Source organism: Neolamprologus multifasciatus, chromosome 11 (assembly GCF_963576455.1).
Source record: "Neolamprologus multifasciatus chromosome 11, fNeoMul1.2, whole genome shotgun sequence".
Classification (NCBI taxonomy): Eukaryota; Metazoa; Chordata; class Actinopteri; order Cichliformes; family Cichlidae; genus Neolamprologus; species Neolamprologus multifasciatus.
In genome coordinates, this window is record NC_140449.1 from 5,516,409 (window position 1) to 5,537,843 (window position 21,435).

Here is a 21,435-nt window from a genome sequence, read left to right on the forward strand (position 1 = left end):
CTCATCTTCCTGTTCTTCCCCCCCCACCCCACCCCCGTCTTTTGACCTCCTTTCCACCTATTAGTGAGGTTTACCCTGTAATAAACACAGAAAAGAAGTGCAGCCATTTAAGTGGCTATCAAACAGCGAATGCATTGCAGATGTAAAGTGACTTGGTCCCATTAAAGTGACTAAACATAGTTGAATGCAAAACTTAATGAAAATCTCTGTCTCTCTGCTTCTCGTCACAGTGGCCTTGTATGCTATCAGTGCCGTATATTTTGCCGGCGTGATGGTGCGCTTGATGCTGACTCTGACTCCGGTGGTGTGCATGCTGTCAGCCATCGCCTTCTCCAGCGTCTTTGAACACTACCTGGGCGATGACATGAAAAGGCAGAGCCCACCTGCAGAGGACAGCAGCGACGAGGACGACAGGAAGAATGCCGGCAACCTCTATGACAAGGTCAGGGGTCATCGTGTGTTCCCTGCACAAAATATTTTTTACAGACTTTGCAGTCATTGTTTTGTTTAAAGGTACTACGCAGGAATAAAATGGCAAACAATCAATGGGTGGACATGATTGTAGTGTCACATGTCAGCCAGCACCACAGAGTCAAATATATTATAATCCACCATGCAGCATCTGTGTCAATGTGATCATGACTGCAGTTCACTGCAGCATCTGGAGTCATTTATAACGAGTCTTAAAAATTATGCAGAGAAACTTTAACACTTGCAGCTTCACAGCGTCATCGCCTCTAAGTTTTGTCAGGTGGAAACGGTTCTGTAAACTCTATATTTAATAGCAGACAACACATCTGGCTACTAACTAGCTGTTGCACACAGTGAAAGCTTTTAAAGAAATTAATTTTTTTTCAGGAATTTGTTCAAATCAAACTAGTGAAAAGGAAAATGAATGCTAACGCGTATTCATTCTAGCTGGGTGTGGAAATAAGCCGCTAAAATCCAAGGCTGCCATGAGCTGCGCTACACCCTACACAGCTTGATTTTTAACCTCTGTTGGAGTCATTGTGCTAAGATTAAATATATTTTTTAAACGTGAACTAAATGCTTCAGAGTGGGATGAACAGTGGTGTAGTAGAAATAAGGATTATTTTGGATTGTGTATCATGCAGAGAATCAAACTAAAGAGCTGGAAATGATCACGAGTCTCTTTTAATTGTCGTGTGACCTTGCTCGTTTTAGAGTTCAAAGCTTGAGTCAGATATGAGGCATGAAAATAGGAGCAGAATAAATCACCGTTTAAAAAACCCCAAAACAAGTTCTGTCCTAGTCCCTGTGTGTGCACCACTTGCTGGATGGATCAGAGGGTAAAAGTTTACAGGAAACATTTATCATAAAAAGTTTGAAGTGACAACACTGCAGTTTGTAGCTGTTACGCTCCTCCTCCCCCTTTAACCTTTCAGGAGAAACGAAGAGAACTCGCGTCCAATGTTTTCCTCATCCTTCTGCTGCTTTTCCTCCAAATCGATACGTGGGGAATAATGCATCACAGGTCTGCTGAAGGGTGCTGTTAAATGTCACGCTATAAAAGCGCTACAACAGTTAATTGTCTGCCTGAGAATTCTCTGCGAGGACTATTAAATAACCCTCTAGTACATTAGCAGCTTGTTTGGACAGCGAACATGTCCTGATGGAGTTTCAGTAACCTTTACCTCGGCTTCTCCTCGGCAGGCGGGGAAGGTACGCAAACACGTGTCGGAGCAAGAGAAGGCGGAGGAGGGCCTCGGCCCCAACATCAAGTCCATAGTCACCATGCTGATGCTGATGCTGCTCATGATGTTTGCCGTCCACTGCACCTGGGTCACCAGCAATGCCTACTCCAGCCCCAGTGTGGTGCTGGCATCGTACAACCACGATGGGTAAGGACTCTGGTTTAGCAGGACCTCTGTGATTGGAGGAACTATTCTCTGTGTTTGAGCTGTTTACAACAGAGCTGAGAGTATCCTTGTACAGTTGGCCCCTCTATAAAGGGTCAGTCCACTGAAATTACATATTTTTTCCCCTCCATGCTGTAACTGTGCATTTAGAGATCTGCCCCTGACATTTCTACCCTCACTCTAATGTACGAGCACGGTTTGCACCTCTTACAGCAGTGACATTTAAAAATCCAACAGCAGCTTCTCTACACAGACCACGCTGTCATCATGTTTTCAGTGAGGTTACTCTCTATTTTGTGTCTTTCAGTTCTGTGGGCTTAAGTGGATTACAACATTTAGCTCCACATGATGCTACCTACCAGATATGCTGTGTTTTTATGTTTTTTTTTTGTTTTTTTTTAAAGTTCTGTTTGCTGAAACTGTTCACTTCATGCTTTAAATGAATAGAGGCGGTCTTAATCCGCACCAAAGCTCCTTGCTCAGCGGCTCCATGCTGCCACTCCTCTCTGCAGATATCAGAAAACACTGTAGCAGAGTGCTGCACACTCGGTGGAACAGACTGCCGTCAAACGGAAACTGTCAGGCACATTCTGGTTCCTGAGGCAAAGATTTAAAAGAGGGACCCATCCAGCGTGTACTTATTTCCTGTCAGAGTTGATGCTGTTACAGTGATGGATGCTCATTATTATTTTAGAGTTCTTACCTTAAAATATAAAGTGCCTTGAGGCAACTGTTGTCAATAAAATTTAATTGAATTCATATTAAACATGGCCAAGGTTTCAAATAATTATGGCTGGTGTATATACCAGTAACCCCTGTGAGTCGAAAGCTCAGGCTACTCTAATAACCACTGAGTTTGTTTTCTACACGTGGTCCTGCATCATGACCCTAACATGTTTATCTTGAGTCCATGGCTCTGAGTGTGAGCATGTACCTGCTGTTTTCAAGGGGCAGCCAATCAGAAGAGTTCTTACAGGGAAAGAAGCTAAAAGCACTAGTATCAGACAGAGGATTAATGGGCCACACCAAGCCCTGCATACGATCAATAAGCATTATTCTCAATTACAGATCAGGCAAAGCTAATTTAATTAAGTTATAAAATAAATGTAATCAGCTGGAAACGCGTATGCTTAGGCCCAACATCACAGGAGTATTAACACATCTGCAACTGTCCCCAACAGCTCTCGCAACATCCTGGACGATTTCAGGGAGGCCTACTATTGGCTGAGGCAGAACACGGACGAGCACGCCAGAGTGATGTCGTGGTGGGACTACGGCTACCAGATAGCAGGCATGGCCAACAGGACCACGCTGGTTGACAACAACACATGGAACAACAGTCATATAGCACTGGTGAGAGCTGATCTGCCCGTTCGCCTTTATCTCCTGTCCCAGGTTTGGAAAAGCTGGTTTGAGTTTAACCTTTTAAGTCTGAGCCATGGAATGATTGCCAGGAAATTCTAATCCGGGTTGAAGGGTCGTTCCCAGAGTTTACACTTCTGCTTGGTCGTGTGTTTGTAGAGGAGTGTTATCAGAAATGCGTTCACTGCCTTGTCTTGTTTTATTTGTGTGTTTCCGACTGCTTTTCTCTTACCCTTCTTTTTCTGATGGTTGCTTAGTTACACAACGTCTGTGTAGCGCCCTGAGTATTGATGTGTTGTCTTGGTGTATGACACCACCAAGTGGACACAACTGCATCAGTTCACTGCACTGCAAAACCCTAAGAGAGCTTAATACTGTACGTGTGAAAGAGGCACTCCATAGATTCAGTGCTGCACCGCTACAAAGACGCACTGAGGATGGAGATTTAAATCAAAGCAGCAAAACCTGACTTACTCCTCGAGTCAGTTACCTAAAACCTAAGTCACCTAACAGTTTCTCTAACTGGAAATGGGTTAGTTATAAGTTCTTCCTTATCAATAAGTTCAAACCATTTAAATAGCTGACTGTGTGGATTGCATCCATGTGTTCCAGAGCACAGACACACAACTATTATTTTTTTAATAATTAAAACAGACCTTAAATGATCTGTATTACAAGATAAACAAGTACGAGTATGAAGCTATACAGCATGGGCGTTTGATGCCCAGAGCGAGCTCTGCTGTGAAAAACAAGGAACAACAACAATATCTTTTCCTCAACAACAGCCCATGAGGGACCTGGAGTGCATGAAGCTTTTATCACTTATTCATTATTCAGTAAGAGCAGTTAAGGTTTCACAGCCCTGCTGTCTACTGACCAAAATCCAGAGTATTTCCACTCGAGGTCACTCTGGGTTGTGAACTCTGCTATCATTTCCACACAGCTGCTGGGTTGTTGCTGAATAATTCCAGAGCCGAAACCAACCACCAGAAGAAAAGACCAATTATTTTAGGTTTAAAATGTTTGGTTTGTTTCCCTTTTGTGTTTTACATAAGCTGCAAACATTAAGTGGGGGAACTGATGATTTGACCCCCTGGTGAATTTGCAGGTTTGCTCACAAATAAATGATTTTTATGGAGAATATTAGGCAGAAATCTTGAAAAGAAAAACATGAAATAAATGTTATAAATTGTTTTGCATCTTATTGAGTGAAATCTGGGTTTTGATTCTCTACAACACGTGATATGTGTATCATGCTGAAATCAGGAGTCGGTTTCTTCCATTCCAACCTCTCCTCCACCGTCGTAAGAGCAAAGAGCTAACAAAGGAGGTCAGGAATAAGATTGTAGACCTGCAGGAGTCTGGAATGAGCTACAATACCATCAACAAGAAGCTTTATGAGCAGGTGACTGTTGGTGCAGTTATTCAGAAATATTACACGAGCATCAATCGTCCTCGGTCTGGAGCTTTGTTCAACATCTTGCCTCATGGGGTGAGGATGAACATGAGAAATGCTGTGAATCAGATCAAAACTACACAGGAGGAGCTTGTTAATGATACGAAGGCAGATGGGACCATAGTCGGTAAGAACACCACTGGTAATGCACTACAACATAATGGAATGAAACCCTGCAGCGCTCGCAGGGCCCCCCTGCTCATGAAGGCACACGCACAGGTCCATCTTAAGTTTGCCAGTGAACATGTGAGTGATTCAGAGAAGGCTCGGGAGAAAGTGCTGTGGAGACAGGAAACATCAACTCGACCCATCGTGTTTGAAGGAATGGAAATGCTGAGTATGTCCCAAAAAGCACCATCTCCACAGTAAAGCATGGAGGTGGAAACATTATGCTTTGGAACTGTGTTTTTTGAGAACCTCAAAAAAAACCAGTTCCTTTCCAGTTCCTCCTTCCCTCAGCCAGAACATAGTCGAGTCTTCAAGCATGACAATGACCCAAAATATGGCGTCAAGGCAGCAAAGGAGTGGTTAAAGAAGCCTAGCCGGTCTTTAAACCTTAGTCTTATAGAAATTTGTGGAGGAGGCTGAAGCTTCGAGTTTCCAAGCAGCAACCAAGAAACCTAAAATAAAGGAGTGGAACAAAATCCCTCCTGAGATATGTGCAAACCCACTGACCAACTACAAGAACCATTTTACTGCTGTGCTTGTCAGCAAATGGTTTCTATAGGTCGGGCGTCTTTTGGAGTTTTTCCGACTTTTCTCAGAGAATTCAGACATTAATCTCAAAGCTGTGACATTTTGAGAAAAATCAATAGTTTGCTCTCAGGGGTTGTATCTGTGCAGCTTCTTTCTATCTTCCTTACCTAAACTTAAGCACGGCTGCTCTCTGTGTTGCATATGGAGTCCAGCTTGCTCCCACAGTCCAAAGACGTGTTAGATGAATGAGTGTAAATGGTCTGTGAGGCAGCTCAGTGTGATATTTCTAACCTGCGGTGTGTTTGTGCCTTAACAGGTGGGAAAAGCCATGTCGTCCAATGAGACCGCAGCCTATGAAATCATGAGGTCGCTGGATGTCGACTATGTCCTGATCATCTTCGGAGGGGTGATTGGCTACTCAGGTGATGACATCAACAAGTTCCTGTGGATGGTGCGCATCGCAGAGGGGGAGCACCCCAGGGACATCAGGGTGAGGGAACCATCTCGCACTCTCTGGTTACATGTGAACACGTGTTCGTTCTTTTCTTTAATTTATTTTCTTTCTCCACCTTTTGTCACGGCTCACCCCAGGAAAGTGATTACTTTACCCCCCAAGGAGAGTTCAGAGTGGACAAAGCAGGCTCCCCCACCCTGCTCAACTGCCTTATGTACAAAATGTCTTACTACCGCTTTGGAGAGATGCAGGTATGAGATCGTCAAGGAGCTTTTTCTACTTCGCAGAAACTAGCCAGTGTTTCGTTTAAGTTATGCTTTTGTTTCTTGTTCAGTTGGACTTCAGGACGCCCCCGGGCTTCGACCGGACACGCAACGCCGAGATCGGCAACAAGGACATCAAGCTGAAGCACCTGGAGGAGGCGTTCACTTCAGAGCACTGGCTGGTCAGGATTTATAAGGTCAAGAAGCTGGAGAACAGAGACCGGGTGGAGCACAAGCTGCGCAGCACTGACACCAACAGGCAGAAGTACACCTCTAAAAAGGTCCCCACATCCATTCCAGCTCACCGCTGTTTTGGACATTTTAGCCAAACTTACACACAAAATCATACATTTCTACTTGAACGTGTCATTTTCTTCTGTTTACAGACGGCCAAGAGGAAGCGGGGATATGTCAAGAACAAGCTGTCCCTGAAGAAGGGCAAGAAACTCACCAAGAAATCTTTATAGACGGTCCACCACCTACAGAGGCAGACTGTGGACAGGAGGGAGGAAAACGAATCTGACACACACAGCTCAACAATATCAAGCAGTAAAAAAAAAAAGAAGAAAAAAAAGAAAGAAAAGGAGAAAAAAATCCACCAATCGAGATTGAATAAGGAACAGCAGAGGTTCTCTGCCCGCCCCCGCCATCATCTTGAGCATCCTCACCTGGAAGCCCAGGCTGGGAAAGCATCGCCCAGGATCCCGCTGAACCCGAGCCGACCTTTGACTTGATGCTGGGGTCGAGGAGGAAGAGAGAGAGAGAGTGGGTTTGAGTTTGAGAGCCTCCTCCACGCTGGGTTTAACCTGACGAACTGTGACCTTTGACTCACTTTTCTTTTTGTACTTGAACGTGCTGGGGAGTGAGGACGGACCGAGCAAGAGAGATTAGCCGTCCCTCATCAGGGGACTCTGCTTGGGGCTGCTCTATGCATCGCATCATTTACACACAAACAGAAACTCTGTCAGCAAAGAAACCCAGACTGACCGATACAATACGCTTTCATCTAACATCATCCTGCTGCGCCGACAGCACGCCTTCATTTTTAGGTTAATTCTCACTTGCTACAGTGCATTAAAAATTTTATCAGCATGCCAGATCAACACAGTTGTAAACAAAGATGGTGCAGAGGGTTCAATTACTTTTAAAAGCAAGCAAAGTCACAATTTGAGCACCACAGGCTCAGCTGTCCCAAGCTTTACGGCCACATTTCAGGCTTTCAAGGCAACTCTCTAGTATACTGTCACATGTCAAACATCGGCGTCCTCTGCTCTCACCGCTGCTCGCTTCAATCACTTATTTCAAAATTCGAGGAAAGTTTCCCCCTCACCTACCAACTTTTGCAGCTTCATGATTTTACTTTAAGAGGCACAAAGACATGTTTTTCCCCCTTTCCCCACATTTGTGTAAGATTTTCTACTTCAGAGTACAAAATTAGCGGCGTGAGCAATTCAACGAATCACATAAGCAGAATTTAGTTAAAGGCACAGGTGGATGGCTTAAAGCTGCGAGTGTGGTGCCAAAGGTTAACTTTACTGACTCTTCTGTTGTTGTTTCTTTTTACTTCTCTGTAGTATCACATCAAAACTTATTAATGTGATTCAGTCAGCTCTGAAGCGTGTTCCTGTTCCTCGTGTCACTGAATGTAAATATGGAGTTTTGCAGGCGGCTGACAGTCGTCATCTTTCGGGTTGTCCATGCACGGAAACAGGGTGGCACAGTAACTCTTCACTAACATGCAGCCTGGTAAATAATTGTGTTGTGCTGCTGTGTGTATCCTAAAGGCCAGCCATCACACACAGATGTCAGGTTTTTGAGGTTCTCTGGATCTTGCTCCACAGTCGTCATCGGTTTCTACCAGAGGAGGTCGTCCTCATTATCAGAGCTTAATGTTTCTCCTTCAGCTGCTTCTCACTGATGTGAAATCAACATGTTACCCTGTGATTATGTCATTCAGGTTAGTGGATATTATCTCGTGTGCGCTGCTCAGTAAGATGCTGGTGCTGGCATCTGTGCTCACGAGTTAGCTCAGTGTTGGATCACATGCACAATTGTTCTCCCGCTGGCACATTTTTGTGATGACTAATTTGCCCTGTGATAAATCTGACCCCGAATCTCTAGTCCTGTTCAGACTCCAGAGGTACTGGAACCTACATTTCCCACGATGCACCAGCTCTGCTTTAAAGTGATTTGTTTACAATCTGTGTGATCAGCTGGCTGTTTACATTATCTGAAATGGTAATGCTGAGCTGCAGCCCAGCAGGTGGACACGAACATATCTGTACCCTTCAGTTTTTAATCAGCTGACTGTAATTAGTTGAACGAATGTGGGAGGGATCAGCGCTGCAGAACGCAGAGCGCTCCGTCCCACCTTCAGGTCAGTAGAAATGTGCTTGCTTTGCTGCTGGTGCCAGTGTTGTTGTTAAGTAGCCATTTGAAAGTCTCCTCTGCTCTCAGTGAAAACAATGAAGAGAAATCAGCAGCAGCAGTAATGCACCCAGCTGTTCGTCTGCAGTACCTGCTGTCTGCATGTCAAAAGGTGTCCCCGAGGCCTCGTTCCCTTTGATCCCCCGTCACGTATCCCACCGCACTCTGTAGATATCAGGCCGAGTCTCCCTCCGCAGGTACTGGGATCAAACGCGTTCGCTGCTCGTCCTCTCCTGAATTTAGAAAACCATCATCTGAGCTGGCAGGAGCAGCTGGAGGCTCTGCGGGTTACAGCCGCTCCACACTCTGAATGTTCCTTTTAAATTGGCGCACTTCTTTCTGTAAACCAAACTTTCCCTAGATTCAAATCTGCCATGTTCATTTTCTTACAAATATAACAAGTTGACTTTTTTTATGAGGTTTTGTTAGAACACGAGTCCGTGTGGAGAGGGACAGCACAGGCCTTAAAGTTTAATAAAAAAAAAAAAGGTGTTTCCAAAGCTGCATGTCAGCGGGTGTATTTATTACATGGACGATGGAGGCTGCTGCCTAACACGAGCGCAGCGTCCTATCATGTGATGCAATGATTTTATTTGATTTTTTCCAAGTCAAAGGTTCTTCCATCAATTGTAATGATCTGGATGCAGGTGTGAGAATGAAACATGCCTTTTTGAATAAAGAGGTTGAAATAACTCATCTTTACTTTTTTCTTTAAATGAACAAAAATGTTAATCTTTAGATTTTTTTTGCAGGTATAAAATTCACAGGTTGTAAGCATCGATTTTATTAGCTGCATTTATGTCCAGTTTAGACTTGACTAGGGATGGGTATCGTTTAGGTTTTATCCGATACCGGTGCCAAACTGGTACTTTTGAAACGGTGCCGGTGCTTAAACGGTGCTCAAACCGGTGCTTAAAGAATGGAGAACACAAAATTGGTCCAAAAACCTCTCATGTTCAGCTGTTTTTTTGTAAAAAGATAACAATGTTAGCCTTTTCTGCAGCTATAGGGCATATATGGCATCACTCTTGGCTGGAAGCAGTGCTTAAACAAAAACAAACTTTGTCCAAAAACCTCTCATGTTTAACTGTTTTCCACTTTTTCTTTAGTCATTTTAGCCTTTTTGGCCAGGGTGAAGAGAGTATCTGCCATCAAACAAGAAGACAGCTGCATGTAGCTATGATGATGTTTGCTAGTTCACCTTACATGCATTAATGTAATAACGTGGTTAGCCTACTGAACGTAAATTACACACGAACATCATGAAGCTACTCACGCAGAGAAGAACGGCTGCTGCTGCATCATCATCCGTCACCACCACACCCACAGTAGATGTGCACGGTGTGAGGTCTCGCAGCAAGCTATCAAATACGGCGCATTTTTCTGCTTTAAAAAAAAAACGCAATGCGTCGCCAGGTGTTTCATCGGATTTGAGGTGTTACCTCCTTTGACAGTATCACAGTATCAGCTTAAAGCACTTGTTGCAGGCTGCTGAGTTTGCATCTTTTGCTGTGAAGTACAGCCAGACTTTGACCGCTTCGCCTTGGACATTTTTAATCTGTAGCTCTGCTCTAAAAGTACGTACGTACCTGGGCCCGCCTACTATCCTCGGAAACGTAAAATGATTGGCTAGAATTCAAAGTGTGTCACAGCTCAGGAAAAAAAAGCACCGAAATGAAGCACCGAAATGTGCGCTGCTTTTCGGTCTGGTTACTACCGTTTATGTCAGAACCGGTGCCATCATGGCACCGGACACCGGTACCCATCCCTAGACTTGACTGTTTGTTATTTTAGATTCTCTTGGCTCTGCTGGAGACCAATGAAGGGACATGTCTTATGGAGCTCTCTCCAGGAACTCGGAACTCAACCCACCGGTTAAAACCTCTTTGCAAGAAGCAGCCAATCAGGGGAGGAAAAAAAAGAACCAAATCTGCTTTAAGACACAAGGGAAACTTTAAAAAATATTTTGAACTGTAATTGTGCAAAGCTGCTCTCAAACAGTCCTGGAGTGAAACTATGCTGTGGAAAGCTTGACAGGTGGCGTGAGAGGAAGAAGAATTAGGCAATCGGCATCTGAAGAATAGTGAAGGTGTAGATCTGTTCATTCATGACATGAACACAGGTGGCACTGACGAGGCAACGCACTCACTGACAGTAAAAACAACCAACACAGATTTCTTAATATTTTTATATCAAAAGTTCACAGGAGTTGTAGCACTGTCAAAAAATTACACAATGAAAACTGATGCACACACCAAAAAAAAAAGATACATCACAACTGCATTGACACAAATGCATCGTTTCTACATGGACTGTTCAGCTCCGCAGTCGAAGCTACAAAATATTCATACATTCAGTGCATGACTGACTGTATTTAAGATTCTACAATGAGCCCCTGCGTACGGCTGCCAGACACGCACACACCTCATCACACACAACACAAGATTCAAACACAGCAACAAAGATCCAGGCTGATTCAGTGTGACACAGTGATCCGCAGCACTTTGGAACCTGAAGAAAGAACTCACAATACTGTCATATGGGGACAATTTAATTTGTAATCACACAAAATTAATTTAATTTCCATTAAACTAGCTGCTCCTGGAATTTAATGACATCCATTTATCAGCTGCTGATGTTCGTTTGTGTCTGATGAAGGGACGCATTACATGTAATACTTTAAAAACAAAGACCCAAACTGCTACCAGTACACTAAACTGAAGCTGGACAAATTTAGTTCCCTGCAGCTCTCTCAGTGTTTTAAATGCGAGAGCAGACCCGCTTCCGATGATCTTATATTTTTCTTTGGGATTTGCTTTGTGGAAAGCACTGCCGAGTGGCTCCTGCAGCTGAATTAATTGGTTTTTCTAAATTAAAATTCACAAGCAGCTCCCGCTGTGACTTTGATTAGAAGTATAACAAAAAATAATTAAGGGAAGCTGCATCAAATAAATTTCAGGAAAACCGAATCTGCTGGAATTCATTAGCGCTGATTCTTTGAAACAGAAAAGCTCTCTGCGTGCTGCTGTTTCAATTATTTACACTGGGCTTGAAGGGTGGGGTGGGGGCCACACTGCACAACTGATTTTCCACTAATTAGTCCTGGTCCTATGACCACAGCTATACAACAGTGATTGGATCTATAGCACAGCACACAGTTCAGGTTATTTATGGACGCAAATGCAGGAGCACCTGAAAACATGTAGATGAGCTGGTTTCAGAATCCGTGCAGTTCACAGAGACACTGCTTCAACTACCTGCCTGTGGTGTGTGAAAGAGCTACACTGAGGTAAAGCCGTACGGTGATGTGTGTCTTCACTCAACTCCAGAATCAAGCAGGAGCTGGTTTACATCTCTCTGCTTGTGTTTGAGACATTTATAAACTTTGAGTTTGTGTGTGAAAATATGAATTCTTGTCCCACAGCCATGACTTTAGTCCCCTGAGAACTAAACCACCATAAAAGTTCATATTTGTCCTCACAGAACACACACGAGAACATGCAAACTAAAATGTTAAAACAACAAAGTCACGGGGCTGGAAAAGGGCAAACCCTAAGTTCTACAAAGTGACACGAGTCAACACAGTCTGGTAGCTGTAACCAGGGAAACGTCCTGCTAACATGTCAGAGTGGGCTTTCACACAGCAGCTGAACCAACTCCCCTCTTATCAGTAACACAGTACTGTATAAATGTCCTTGTGTAGTTTCTGAGCCTGACATGGATGCAGGATAAAGTTACACTAACAGAAGTATAACCTCATCATCTTTGATGCATGTTCATTCTCCCCCTCAGCTTCACTGTTTCTGCTCAGACTGTTAAATGAATCAGAATCATCCCTGTAGTCAGACGGAGACGACTCGGAATAAATTCAGTTTGTGCCAGCTGATTTTTATGCTTTACTAAAAATGTATGAATCTATATGTCATGTATGACATGCAAAAACAGTAGCACTGTCCTTTAAAAAGAATGGACAGGCTGAACCATGTCTTATACTCAGTACAATGTTCCTGTTTCCTGACAGCCTACTCTCACCACTTCCATTCAGTCCTCCTCCTCCTCATCCCCTCCAAATGACAGGAGGCTGTTATTTTTAACTTTCTTTCCAGATGCCTCCTTTTTCTCCTCCTCTTCCTCCTCCTTTTCCTTGTCCCCTCCACTGCTCTTCTTCTTTTTGCTGGAGCTAGCACCGATGCCCTGGAATTTATCTGAGGAAGAGCGCTTGGCTGGTTTCTTGAAAAGGATTTTACCGTCAGGAGGCTGACCATCTGCGGAGCAGACGGAGGTATATATGTGCAGGGTTACAAACACAGGGTTTTATGTTAACATGCTGTATACAGTGCATGCATATGTAAATATTTTCTTACTCCTGGTGTAATTAAATCATTGAACTGGACTCTCACCTTTCTCTGAGCTGCCTCCAGCCTGTATTTCATCCTTCATCTTCTTCACCTCCTCTGCAGTCAGGTCTCCACTTTTAAGGACCACGACCTGAGGCAACTCGTCCTCTCGATCGCTGCCGCTGTCGTCATCCAGTGTTGGCATCACCTGACGCTAGGATAGCAAACAGACCGTTAGCCTGTGTGAGAAGTGTTTTAAAATCCTGCATTCACTGTGAGTGACGGTGCCGAGGTTTCTTATTTCAGTGATAATCATTTCATCAGCAGCCCGACACTCAAACTAAAATCAGGAACCTGTACTTCAGAGTCATGATTCAAGTCCTGGTGGGGTTTTTTTTAAATACAACTTCATAAAACAAAAAACAAACCCATTCATGAAAAGCCGTGGCTTTCTGTTGTAGAATGTAAATACATAAATTCAGTTGTAGAACGCCTGCGCAGTCACAGCTGAACGCTGCAGCGCAGTTCCAAACTGCTCTGATGGTCCGGAGGAACAGCTGTAGCTCGTGCGGCCTCACTGCTCAATTCAGTGAATGGGACCCTCCGTTGAATTATGATTCAGAGCATTTATTCTTCCTTATATGAACACCATGCGCCTGCGCTCAGAAACAAACGTCGCAACGTGTAGCTGTCACACAATTGAAAGAGATAATGGTTTGGTAGGCCCGGGGCAGCTAACTGGCACGGCTAACCCAACCGCGTAGTTACCTTAGTGTCCACATTCGGTCCCTCTTTGTACCCCACATCGCTCTTAAACTTCTTGAGAAAGGACGGCTCCGCCGGCTTCACCCATGCTACTCCGCGGCCCTTATTTTTATTCATGGCAAAGAAGCAAAACAAGACAAGCAGCCAACGAATGCAGACTGCAGACCCGAGCAACTTCCGGCTAGCACAGACTCGTCAAAACAGAGAAACCGTCACTAAAACGCGCCGCGTCACGTGACTTCAGGAGCTACTGTCATTGGTGGATTTGGGAACGTTGATGCCATAGAGCTGCTTGGTGCTACATTGGATCTGCACAAGGGACGATAAGCTGTCGCTCACTCACAGAAGTGATGATTCAAAGCGAAACATCGCAGAAAAACTAAACCGATGAATGTCCTCCACATAAAGCAGCAACTCGCCCTATTTAACTTGAAGAAGGAAACTCTCCGCTGTGACTGCTCGTAGCGCCGTTAGCCGCATGAGCATGAAAAGTTAAGCATTAGCATGAGACAGTTTGAAAACTCTGCCGATCTGGACTCTTTTATTAAAGAACTGGAGGAAGAGTCTCAGACTAAGTTTATCACCTTTTCCGTGGACCGCCATTATAATGACAAAGGTAACGAAATGGAGAGTGACTGCTAGCTGGACAGCAGAGCCATAAACACTGCTCCCTGCTATGGTTCAGTAGTGAGTGTGTCGGTTAACGCCAGGGTCTTATCATCAGGTCGTGTGCTTGTATTTGTCACACAGATTGGCATCCTTTGCCCGGAAACCGCGTCTACTGGCAGTGGGCTGGAGGCTCTGGGATGCCAGCCAATGAATTCACCGGAGTCCCATTTATGTTTGTGGGCTCTAAAAGGCTCGTCTGCCATCAGGGCAAGGACCTCGCCGTAGCTCAGAAGCAGAGATATGCCGAGGAAAGGGCAAAAAATACGGTGATTTCACTGCACGTTCAACACACACACAGAGGCTGGCTGGTGATGCGAGGAGCCGAGGGATTGGTGGTTTCGCTGCCAGGCAACCGATGACGCTGCAGCCTTGGAGAAAAAGGCGCGCAGAGTAGACGAGTTGGGAGTAGTGCTGTGGGATACTGAAATTTGTGTGTCAATCCAATAATAAGTAAATACAGGACCAATAGTGACAACACTTTAAACCTATAAAAGGCAGCTTATGCAGTGCAGAGCATTGCGTCATGATTTATCAGACGAATCATCATTAATGTCCAATTTCTGAACCCAATTTAATGGCCTACAAGTCAGTGTGATTTTTACTTTTCCACAACAAAACACACCTTTTCGTTTTTCATTTATTTTGAAATTGGGGCTTTCTGGAGACCTTGGATGTGCCTGTTTCTAAAGCACTTTGGATCAACTACTGTCATTTAAAGGTGCTATAGGCTTGGATAGCATGGATATTATCAATATTAGGATCAATCTGCTCACTTCTAATGGACAGCAGTGAACCACAGCTACTAAGAAAGGCGCACGACTCCACCTGTTTCTCAGTGTTTGATTTGAGTATGCTTAGATGTTCTGCTCAAGTTAGCTAATCTTGACATGAATTATTGAATGAATTATTTAACTGATTTCTTTCCTATAATCCACAGATGATTGACCACACTTTAGTTAGGAACAAATCAAACTCGCAGTCTAGTAAAAAGGTGGGATGCCCAGCAGCCATATCAATCAGCAAGATCGCAACATTCCCTAAATTCAAGGTAAGTGGAAATGTTGGCTCTCCTACAGGAATGTGACCTTTAAGCAAAGACAGCTGAATTTAAAGGAGAAAGGCATGGAGTACGAGTTTAGGACTCAGACTAAATCATTTTGTTTCGGCACATGTTTCTCTCCATGATCACCACTCTGATTTCTATCTGCATGCATGTTAGTTGGAAGAAGACAGGGAGAGGAGTAAGAAGGCAGCCTCCAAGATGCTGAAAGAGGCTTTGGAGAGAGATCCAGTTGTGTGGGGAACATGCTATGTTGTTACACAGCCAAGTGCGCATGCTGGGCACGCAATGGGAGAAATGGTAACGAACAACAGTCTCCTCACAAAGGACAAAAATCTGTGTTTCCATGTGAAACTACAAGTGTGCTATGTTTAAAGGAGCCCGTGGACACAAGAGTGGAGCAGCAGGTGGTGGAGCTCAGAAAGCAGGGCGTGAGGAAGGTCAGCGAGCTGAAGCGTCATCTTGCTCAGTTTGTAACAGCCGAGCTTTTTAATGGAGCTAACCCACCCCCTGCGTCCAGGCGCCGGTACTACCCCTCAGAGAAGGACCTCCGAAATATAATGGCTAAGGTGAAGGACCAGGCTCGGCACAGAATCGATCAGGTGAACCTGGAGGTGAGCGGCGCCTTTATCACTCCTGTTTGGATAAAACACCAGCATGTGACTAGTCCGTATAAAAAAGAAAAAAAGATTGTATTTGTTGCAGGGCTTGTTTGAAGAATGGTGTGCTGCTACACCTGAGGACAAGTTCCACCTGCGCCTCCGTACAGAGGACGCCTCCTTCCTCTTCTGCCATCAAACGTTGTGGCAGATGAGGCTGCTGCGCCTGTATGGGGCAGACGTCTGCGTGTTCGATGCCGCCTACAGAACAATCCGCTACCCTCTGCCCCTGTGCTTCTTGTGCGTCCGCACTAACATGTGCTACTCCGTTGTGGGAGTGATGGTACTCCAAGAAGAAACAACAAAAGCCATCAAAGAGGGTCTGGAAGTGTTCAAGTGTTGGAACGCAGACTGGAGGCCAGCAAGCTTTATGATCGATTGCAACGCTGCCGAAATCCAAGCTGTTGAGTCTGTGTTTGAAGGTACGGTGAGCTAAAATGAAAAAAAAAGTGATCACTGTGGATTTTTACTCTTTTTATACATGTTGGTGTTATGATTATATATCAGTGTGCTCTCTATTCAGTCTCTTTCTACCTCTGTGCAGGCACCAAAGCGCTGCTCAGTGACTTTCACAGGGAGAAGGCATGGGACGAATGGATACAGAAGGAGCATCGAGTGGCTGACAAAGGAGATGCTCTTACAAAGCTGAAAGCGATAGCCAGCTCACTCACTGCAGAGCAGTACGAGGAGGCAGTGAAGGCCCTGATGGCCAGCCACACCTGGGAACAAAATCCTGTGTTTCAGAGCTGGTTTTCAGACACGTGGTTGTCCAAAGCAAAGGTAAGCATCTGAGAAAAAAGCAGCTCCTGCACAGAGACATTTGAAAGAAAATGGGACAAAAGAAGTTGCACAGAAAAGAGGTTTGCTATTTTGTGAAACACTAACATAAAATTAGAAAACAAATTGGGGATTTCATCAACTATGATACATTATGTCATTAAAATAAATCATCAAGTTTAAAAGCCTTGGGTGGCCTGAACACAGCAACATGGGTGACTTGCTTATGTGTGACAGTCACATTAATGCTGAAGAATACAGCACAAGCCACTACCTTCCAGATTATATCCCTTTAAAATAAAGTTTGGCTTATTTAAAATTGCCGTGAGTAAAATCTCATCACTAGATGGTGGTAGATATTAAAATATAGATAGTAAAATATATGTTATATACATTTTAAAAAGGTTAAGTGGTCATATATAGTTTGAAAGGGTTATGTCTGTGAAGGTTCTCAGTCATCCAGGTCATCGTAGTCAAAGGAGCTTGCAAAGAAAAGCGTCTGGACTTCTTTAAGTTACTTGAAGACGTTTCCCCTCTCATCCAAGAAGCTTCTTCAGTTCTAAGGTCAAATGGTGGGGAGTCCCAGATATAAACCTAGTGGGAGTATCCCCCCACAGAGGGATAAAAGGACCCCCTGATTAGAGCTGGGCGATATATCGAGTTTTTAAAAAATATCGATATATTTTCATACGAGATATAAGATGTGACAATATCCTTTATATCGATATAGTCTATGTTACGTTATAATTATACTCGTGGAGCCACAGGTTTGCCTCTCTTTCGTCCACTTTTGTCTTTAAGCAACAGTACTGGCCTCGCCTCTCCTTCACTGAACAGAACTCCCCCTCCTCCCCCATAGCTTCACCTGCAGGCAGCGACAAGATGGACACGGCAAATCTCCGTTAGCGAGTTGTGGGGCTGGACAGCGTCAACGTGTTAGTGAGCTAACCGCGCTAACGAGCTAACCATGCTAACGAGCTAACCATGCTAACGACATGCAGCCCACAGGGGCTGCACGGCCTAAAATCCTTTCATTTTCTCAAAAGTTGACAGCGCGCCTTATGTATGAATTCTGGTTGTGCTTACTGACCGCGAACCGATTTTAGGTGGTACACGGCGCTCAGCAATCTGTCAAAAAATGTTTTAGTACGACTTTGGTAAGCTGTGGCGCTGCAGTGCTTGATAGATTGTCGGAGCATTACGGCTACCGTAGTCTGGAGCCTCGCGGAGTGATACGTACCGTGCTTCAACGTAATATTACCTTATTGTGTGTGTATAAGGACCATAAATGGCACCTGTTAAGAGACACGGTTACAAAGAGGATTTCAAACTCAAGGCTGTCAGTCACGCAGTAGAAGTTGGGAACAGAGCAGCTGTGAAATCTGTCTTTGTTATTATGCTCAGCGTCTGTTAGTTTACATTTTGACTGCACAATTATGAGCTTTTTGTTATGCACAAAAACAACATTTTTTCTTTTATTTATGGAGCATTATTATTTAATAAATGCTCATAATTTATTTTTGAGTAATTTCTTCATGTAAATCTATGCTGTATGTAAATAAAAATGCCTGTGTGACATCTGGGATACAGTGTGACTAAGAACTCTCTTTTTGTTCTTAACTTATGGCTTTAAAAAAATATCGAGATATATATCGTATATCGCCACCCAGCTAAAAAATATCGAGATATGAATTTTGGGTCATATCGCCCAGCCCTACCCCTGATGATCCTCTAATCGGCTGAGCCAAGGTGTGAAACTGGGTGTGGGTCCCAATCAGCCAGAGTTTTGGGTGAGTTCATTGTGAAACCTGGCCCCACCTTATCATGCGAATTCCTGAGGTCAGATGGCCCAGGATGTGAGTGGGCGTTAAGGTGTCTGGGAAGGGATCTCAAAACTGGATTATAGATGGCAGACAGTTGGTGTCGTAAACCACCGCCTCTGTTCAAAGATGGTCGCTCACAGTGGACATAGATGGCTTCTTTCACTCCTCTTTCAAACCATCTGTCCTCTCTGTCCACAATGTGAACATTGGCATCCTCGAAAGAGTGTCCTTTATCCTTAAGATGCAGATGGACAGCTGAGTCTTGTCCTGTGGAGGTGGCTCTTCTATGTTGTGCCATGCGCTTGTGAAGTGGCTGTTTGGTCTCTCCAATGTAGAGGTCTGAGCATTCCTCGCTGCACTGTACGGCATACACCACATTGTTAAGTCTGTGTTTTGGCGTTTTGTCTTTCGGGTGAACCAGTTTTTGTCTGAGCGTGTTGCTGGGTCTGAAATGCACCGGGATGTCATGCTTGGAGAAAACCCTCCTGAGTTTTTCTGATACACCGGCTACATAGGGGATGACAATGTTGTTGCGTCTGTCCTTCTTATCCTCCCTCGCTGGTGTCTGATCTTCTTTTCTGTGCCTCTTTGCTGACTTTAAGAATGCCCATTTAGGATAGCCGCACGTTTTGAGTGCTTCCTTTACATGTGTGTGTTCCTTCTTTTTTGCTTCAGGCTTAGAGGGAACATGTTCTGCCCGGTGGTGTAGGGTCCTAATTACTCCAAGTTTGTGTTCCAGAGGGTGATGGGAGTCAAACAGGAGGTACTGGTCCGTGTGTGTGGGCTTCTGGTAAACTTCGATGTTGAGGTTGCCATTCTCTTCAATGTGCACAGCGCAGTCCAGGAAAGGCAAACAGTCGTCCTTTGTGTCTTCCCTGGTGAACTTGATGTTTTTATCCACAGCGTTAATGTGCGCAGTGAAGGATTCCACTTCTTGTGTCTTGATTTTGACCCAGGTGTCGTCTACATATCTGTACCAGTGGCTGGGTACTCTTCCTTTGAAAGAGCCAAGAGCCTTCCTTTCCACTTCCTCCATGTAAAGGTTGGCTACAATAGGTGACACGGGGGAGCCCATGGCACAGCCATGTTTTTGTCTGTAATAGCCTTCGTTGTATTTGAAATATGTAGTGGTGAGAAGTCCAGACGCTTTTCTTTGCAAGCTCCTTTGACTTTGAAAAGGGTTACTTGTGATCTTTAAGTTAAGCCTGTGCCAGGTGATAAAGCAGCCTGGCTTCAAGCAGCTGAAATTCTTTCGCCACAACAAACCCTCGCTATATCTTGCTTTGTTTAAGAGATGGGTGTCTGCCTTCAAAGAAGAGACACTGAATATAGCCAAACCACGAGACTGAACACCAGAATAAATTGTTCAAGCACAAATACCTGGAGGACTACAGGGACCGGACATTATCTGAAATGCTGGACATCGTGACACATGTGTACATCCCTGAACTGCGGAGGACGTGAGTTTTCCATTTGCACAAGCTTGTCTTCAGTGTGCACGTCATGTCAGCAAAAATAATGTTTCTCTTTCAGGTACATTGAAGCTAATGTGAGGTCATACAGACGGTGTGACTCCAGTGTCCCTCCTTTCCTGTGGGACAGACCCGCAGACGTCATTCAACACATCACGAGCTGCATGGACAGCTCTCTCTCTGAGGGACATGTGGTCAAGCTGGGCGACGGTGTGTTCAGAGTGAAGAGCGAGGCACAGGAGGACCAGTCTTATGAACTGGCATTTGGGTCAGACGACAGCTTGCCCTCCTGTCAGTGTGATGACTGGAGGCGGTACAAGTTGCCATGCAAACATTTCTGTGCAGTCTTCCAGAAGGTCCCTGGCTGGACGTGGCAGCAGTTATCCCTGAAATACAGGGAACACCCGCTTCTTAACCTGGATGCCACGTGTTGCTCCATGACCCCAGACTCAGTGGACGAGTGGGGCACGGAGGTAGTCAGTGAGCCAGTAACCTGCAAGGGTAAGGTTTATCTGCAACATGAGAGAAGAACTTCATAAAAGTTACTGTCTTACAATCATTAACCTGTAATCTCAAATTTTAGGGAGTGCAAATTTGTCTTAGTGTAACTTTCTTTGCAGACACACAGGTGACCCCTGACTGTGACAGTCCACCACGCAAGCGAGTGAGCAAGTCATATCTGAGGAAGAAATGTGTCAACCTCACCAAACAACTCATGGACAGAATATATACCACTGAAAGCCAAGACACACTTCAGGAACTTTCTGAGACGTTAGGCAGGCTGGTGAAGGGGCTCACACCTGTGTTTGGCAGTGAGGATGGTATGCTTCATCTGGAAGCAAAGCGGGTCCGAGTTTCCAGCTGCACAGACTGAGGGTGGAACCCACAAAGTGGCTGGCCTCGAAATCATCAGAACCCTCCCGGAGCCGCGCGACTTTTTTCGAACGCTCACTACGTCATCAGGTTCCCGGAAAGGAAACAACCAATTACAACAAAGCAGCTACAGTCAAGATGGCGAAGGCATGATATGGAAAAAGCACTTCAGCTTCACAATAAAACCAAAGTAGTTTTAATCAAAAATTGTGTCTCCATGAATAATGTCCATGAAGAGTAGTTTCTTTATTTATTTAAAATAAATCCTAGCGGAGTCCGGTGACATCACCACTGAAGCTGTTAGGTTACCACTGAGCAAAGTAACAACTGACAAGCATTTATATGAGGAGCCATTAGGATGTTAATGCGCAATCTATACCTGCAAGAAATGTAAGATTTTCGGATGACAGTGACAGAGTGTACTTTACTGTATAAATAAATTAGTGAAAAACCAGGCCTTTG

At 44.5% G+C, this 21,435-nt stretch overlaps 3 protein-coding genes across 4 annotated transcripts in view; 2 read left to right on the forward strand and 1 right to left on the reverse strand.

Annotated features, from left to right (window-relative positions):
• Positions 1-9,230, forward strand: part of LOC146507667 (dolichyl-diphosphooligosaccharide--protein glycosyltransferase subunit STT3B-like) — an 87,149-nt gene extending 77,919 nt beyond the window's left edge. For both annotated transcript variants that reach the window (XM_085178393.1, XM_085178394.1), the window contains exons 10-16: positions 231-442; positions 1,675-1,862; positions 3,062-3,233; positions 5,711-5,884; positions 5,986-6,099; positions 6,183-6,392; positions 6,498-9,230. In XM_085178393.1, coding sequence (XP_085034519.1) covers positions 231-442; positions 1,675-1,862; positions 3,062-3,233; positions 5,711-5,884; positions 5,986-6,099; positions 6,183-6,392; positions 6,498-6,578 — 1,151 coding nt within the window. In that variant the 3' untranslated portion in view covers positions 6,579-9,230. The remainder of the gene's footprint in view (positions 1-230; positions 443-1,674; positions 1,863-3,061; positions 3,234-5,710; positions 5,885-5,985; positions 6,100-6,182; positions 6,393-6,497) is intronic.
• Positions 9,231-11,041: 1,811 nt separating this feature from the next.
• kiaa1143 (KIAA1143 ortholog) lies at positions 11,042-13,775 on the reverse strand. The gene is made up of 3 exons (XM_085178440.1): positions 13,644-13,775; positions 12,939-13,089; positions 11,042-12,803 (listed from the first exon to the last, which is right to left on the reverse strand). Exons 1-3 carry the CDS (start codon positions 13,755-13,757, stop codon positions 12,580-12,582), a joined length of 489 nt encoding a protein of 162 aa, XP_085034566.1. The 5' UTR covers positions 13,758-13,775; the 3' UTR covers positions 11,042-12,579.
• A 181-nt stretch (positions 13,776-13,956) lies between these two features.
• On the forward strand, positions 13,957-21,427 carry LOC146507670 (uncharacterized). The gene is given in 11 exon segments (XM_085178396.1): positions 13,957-14,256; positions 14,391-14,575; positions 15,247-15,357; positions 15,529-15,669; positions 15,747-15,983; positions 16,075-16,450; positions 16,573-16,808; positions 19,921-19,961; positions 19,963-20,088; positions 20,162-20,601; positions 20,721-21,427. Coding segments are annotated over 11 exon segments (2,259 nt in total). The 5' UTR covers positions 13,957-14,144; the 3' UTR covers positions 20,975-21,427.
• Positions 21,428-21,435: the final 8 nt, after the last annotated feature.

What these genes read in the sequence shown, in the direction of transcription:
- kiaa1143 (XM_085178440.1), bottom strand. Translation starts at nt 13,757, where the DNA reads ATGAATAAAAATAAGGGCCGCGGAGTAGCATGGGTGAAGCCGGCGGAG. An exon ending in GACCGAATGTGGACACTAAG is followed by an intron (nt 13,090 to 13,643) that starts GTAACTACGCGG and finishes TTGCTATCCTAG; the next exon opens with CGTCAGGTGATGCCAACACT. An exon ending in TGGAGGCAGCTCAGAGAAAG is followed by an intron (nt 12,804 to 12,938) that starts GTGAGAGTCCAG and finishes TCTGCTCCGCAG; the next exon opens with ATGGTCAGCCTCCTGACGGT.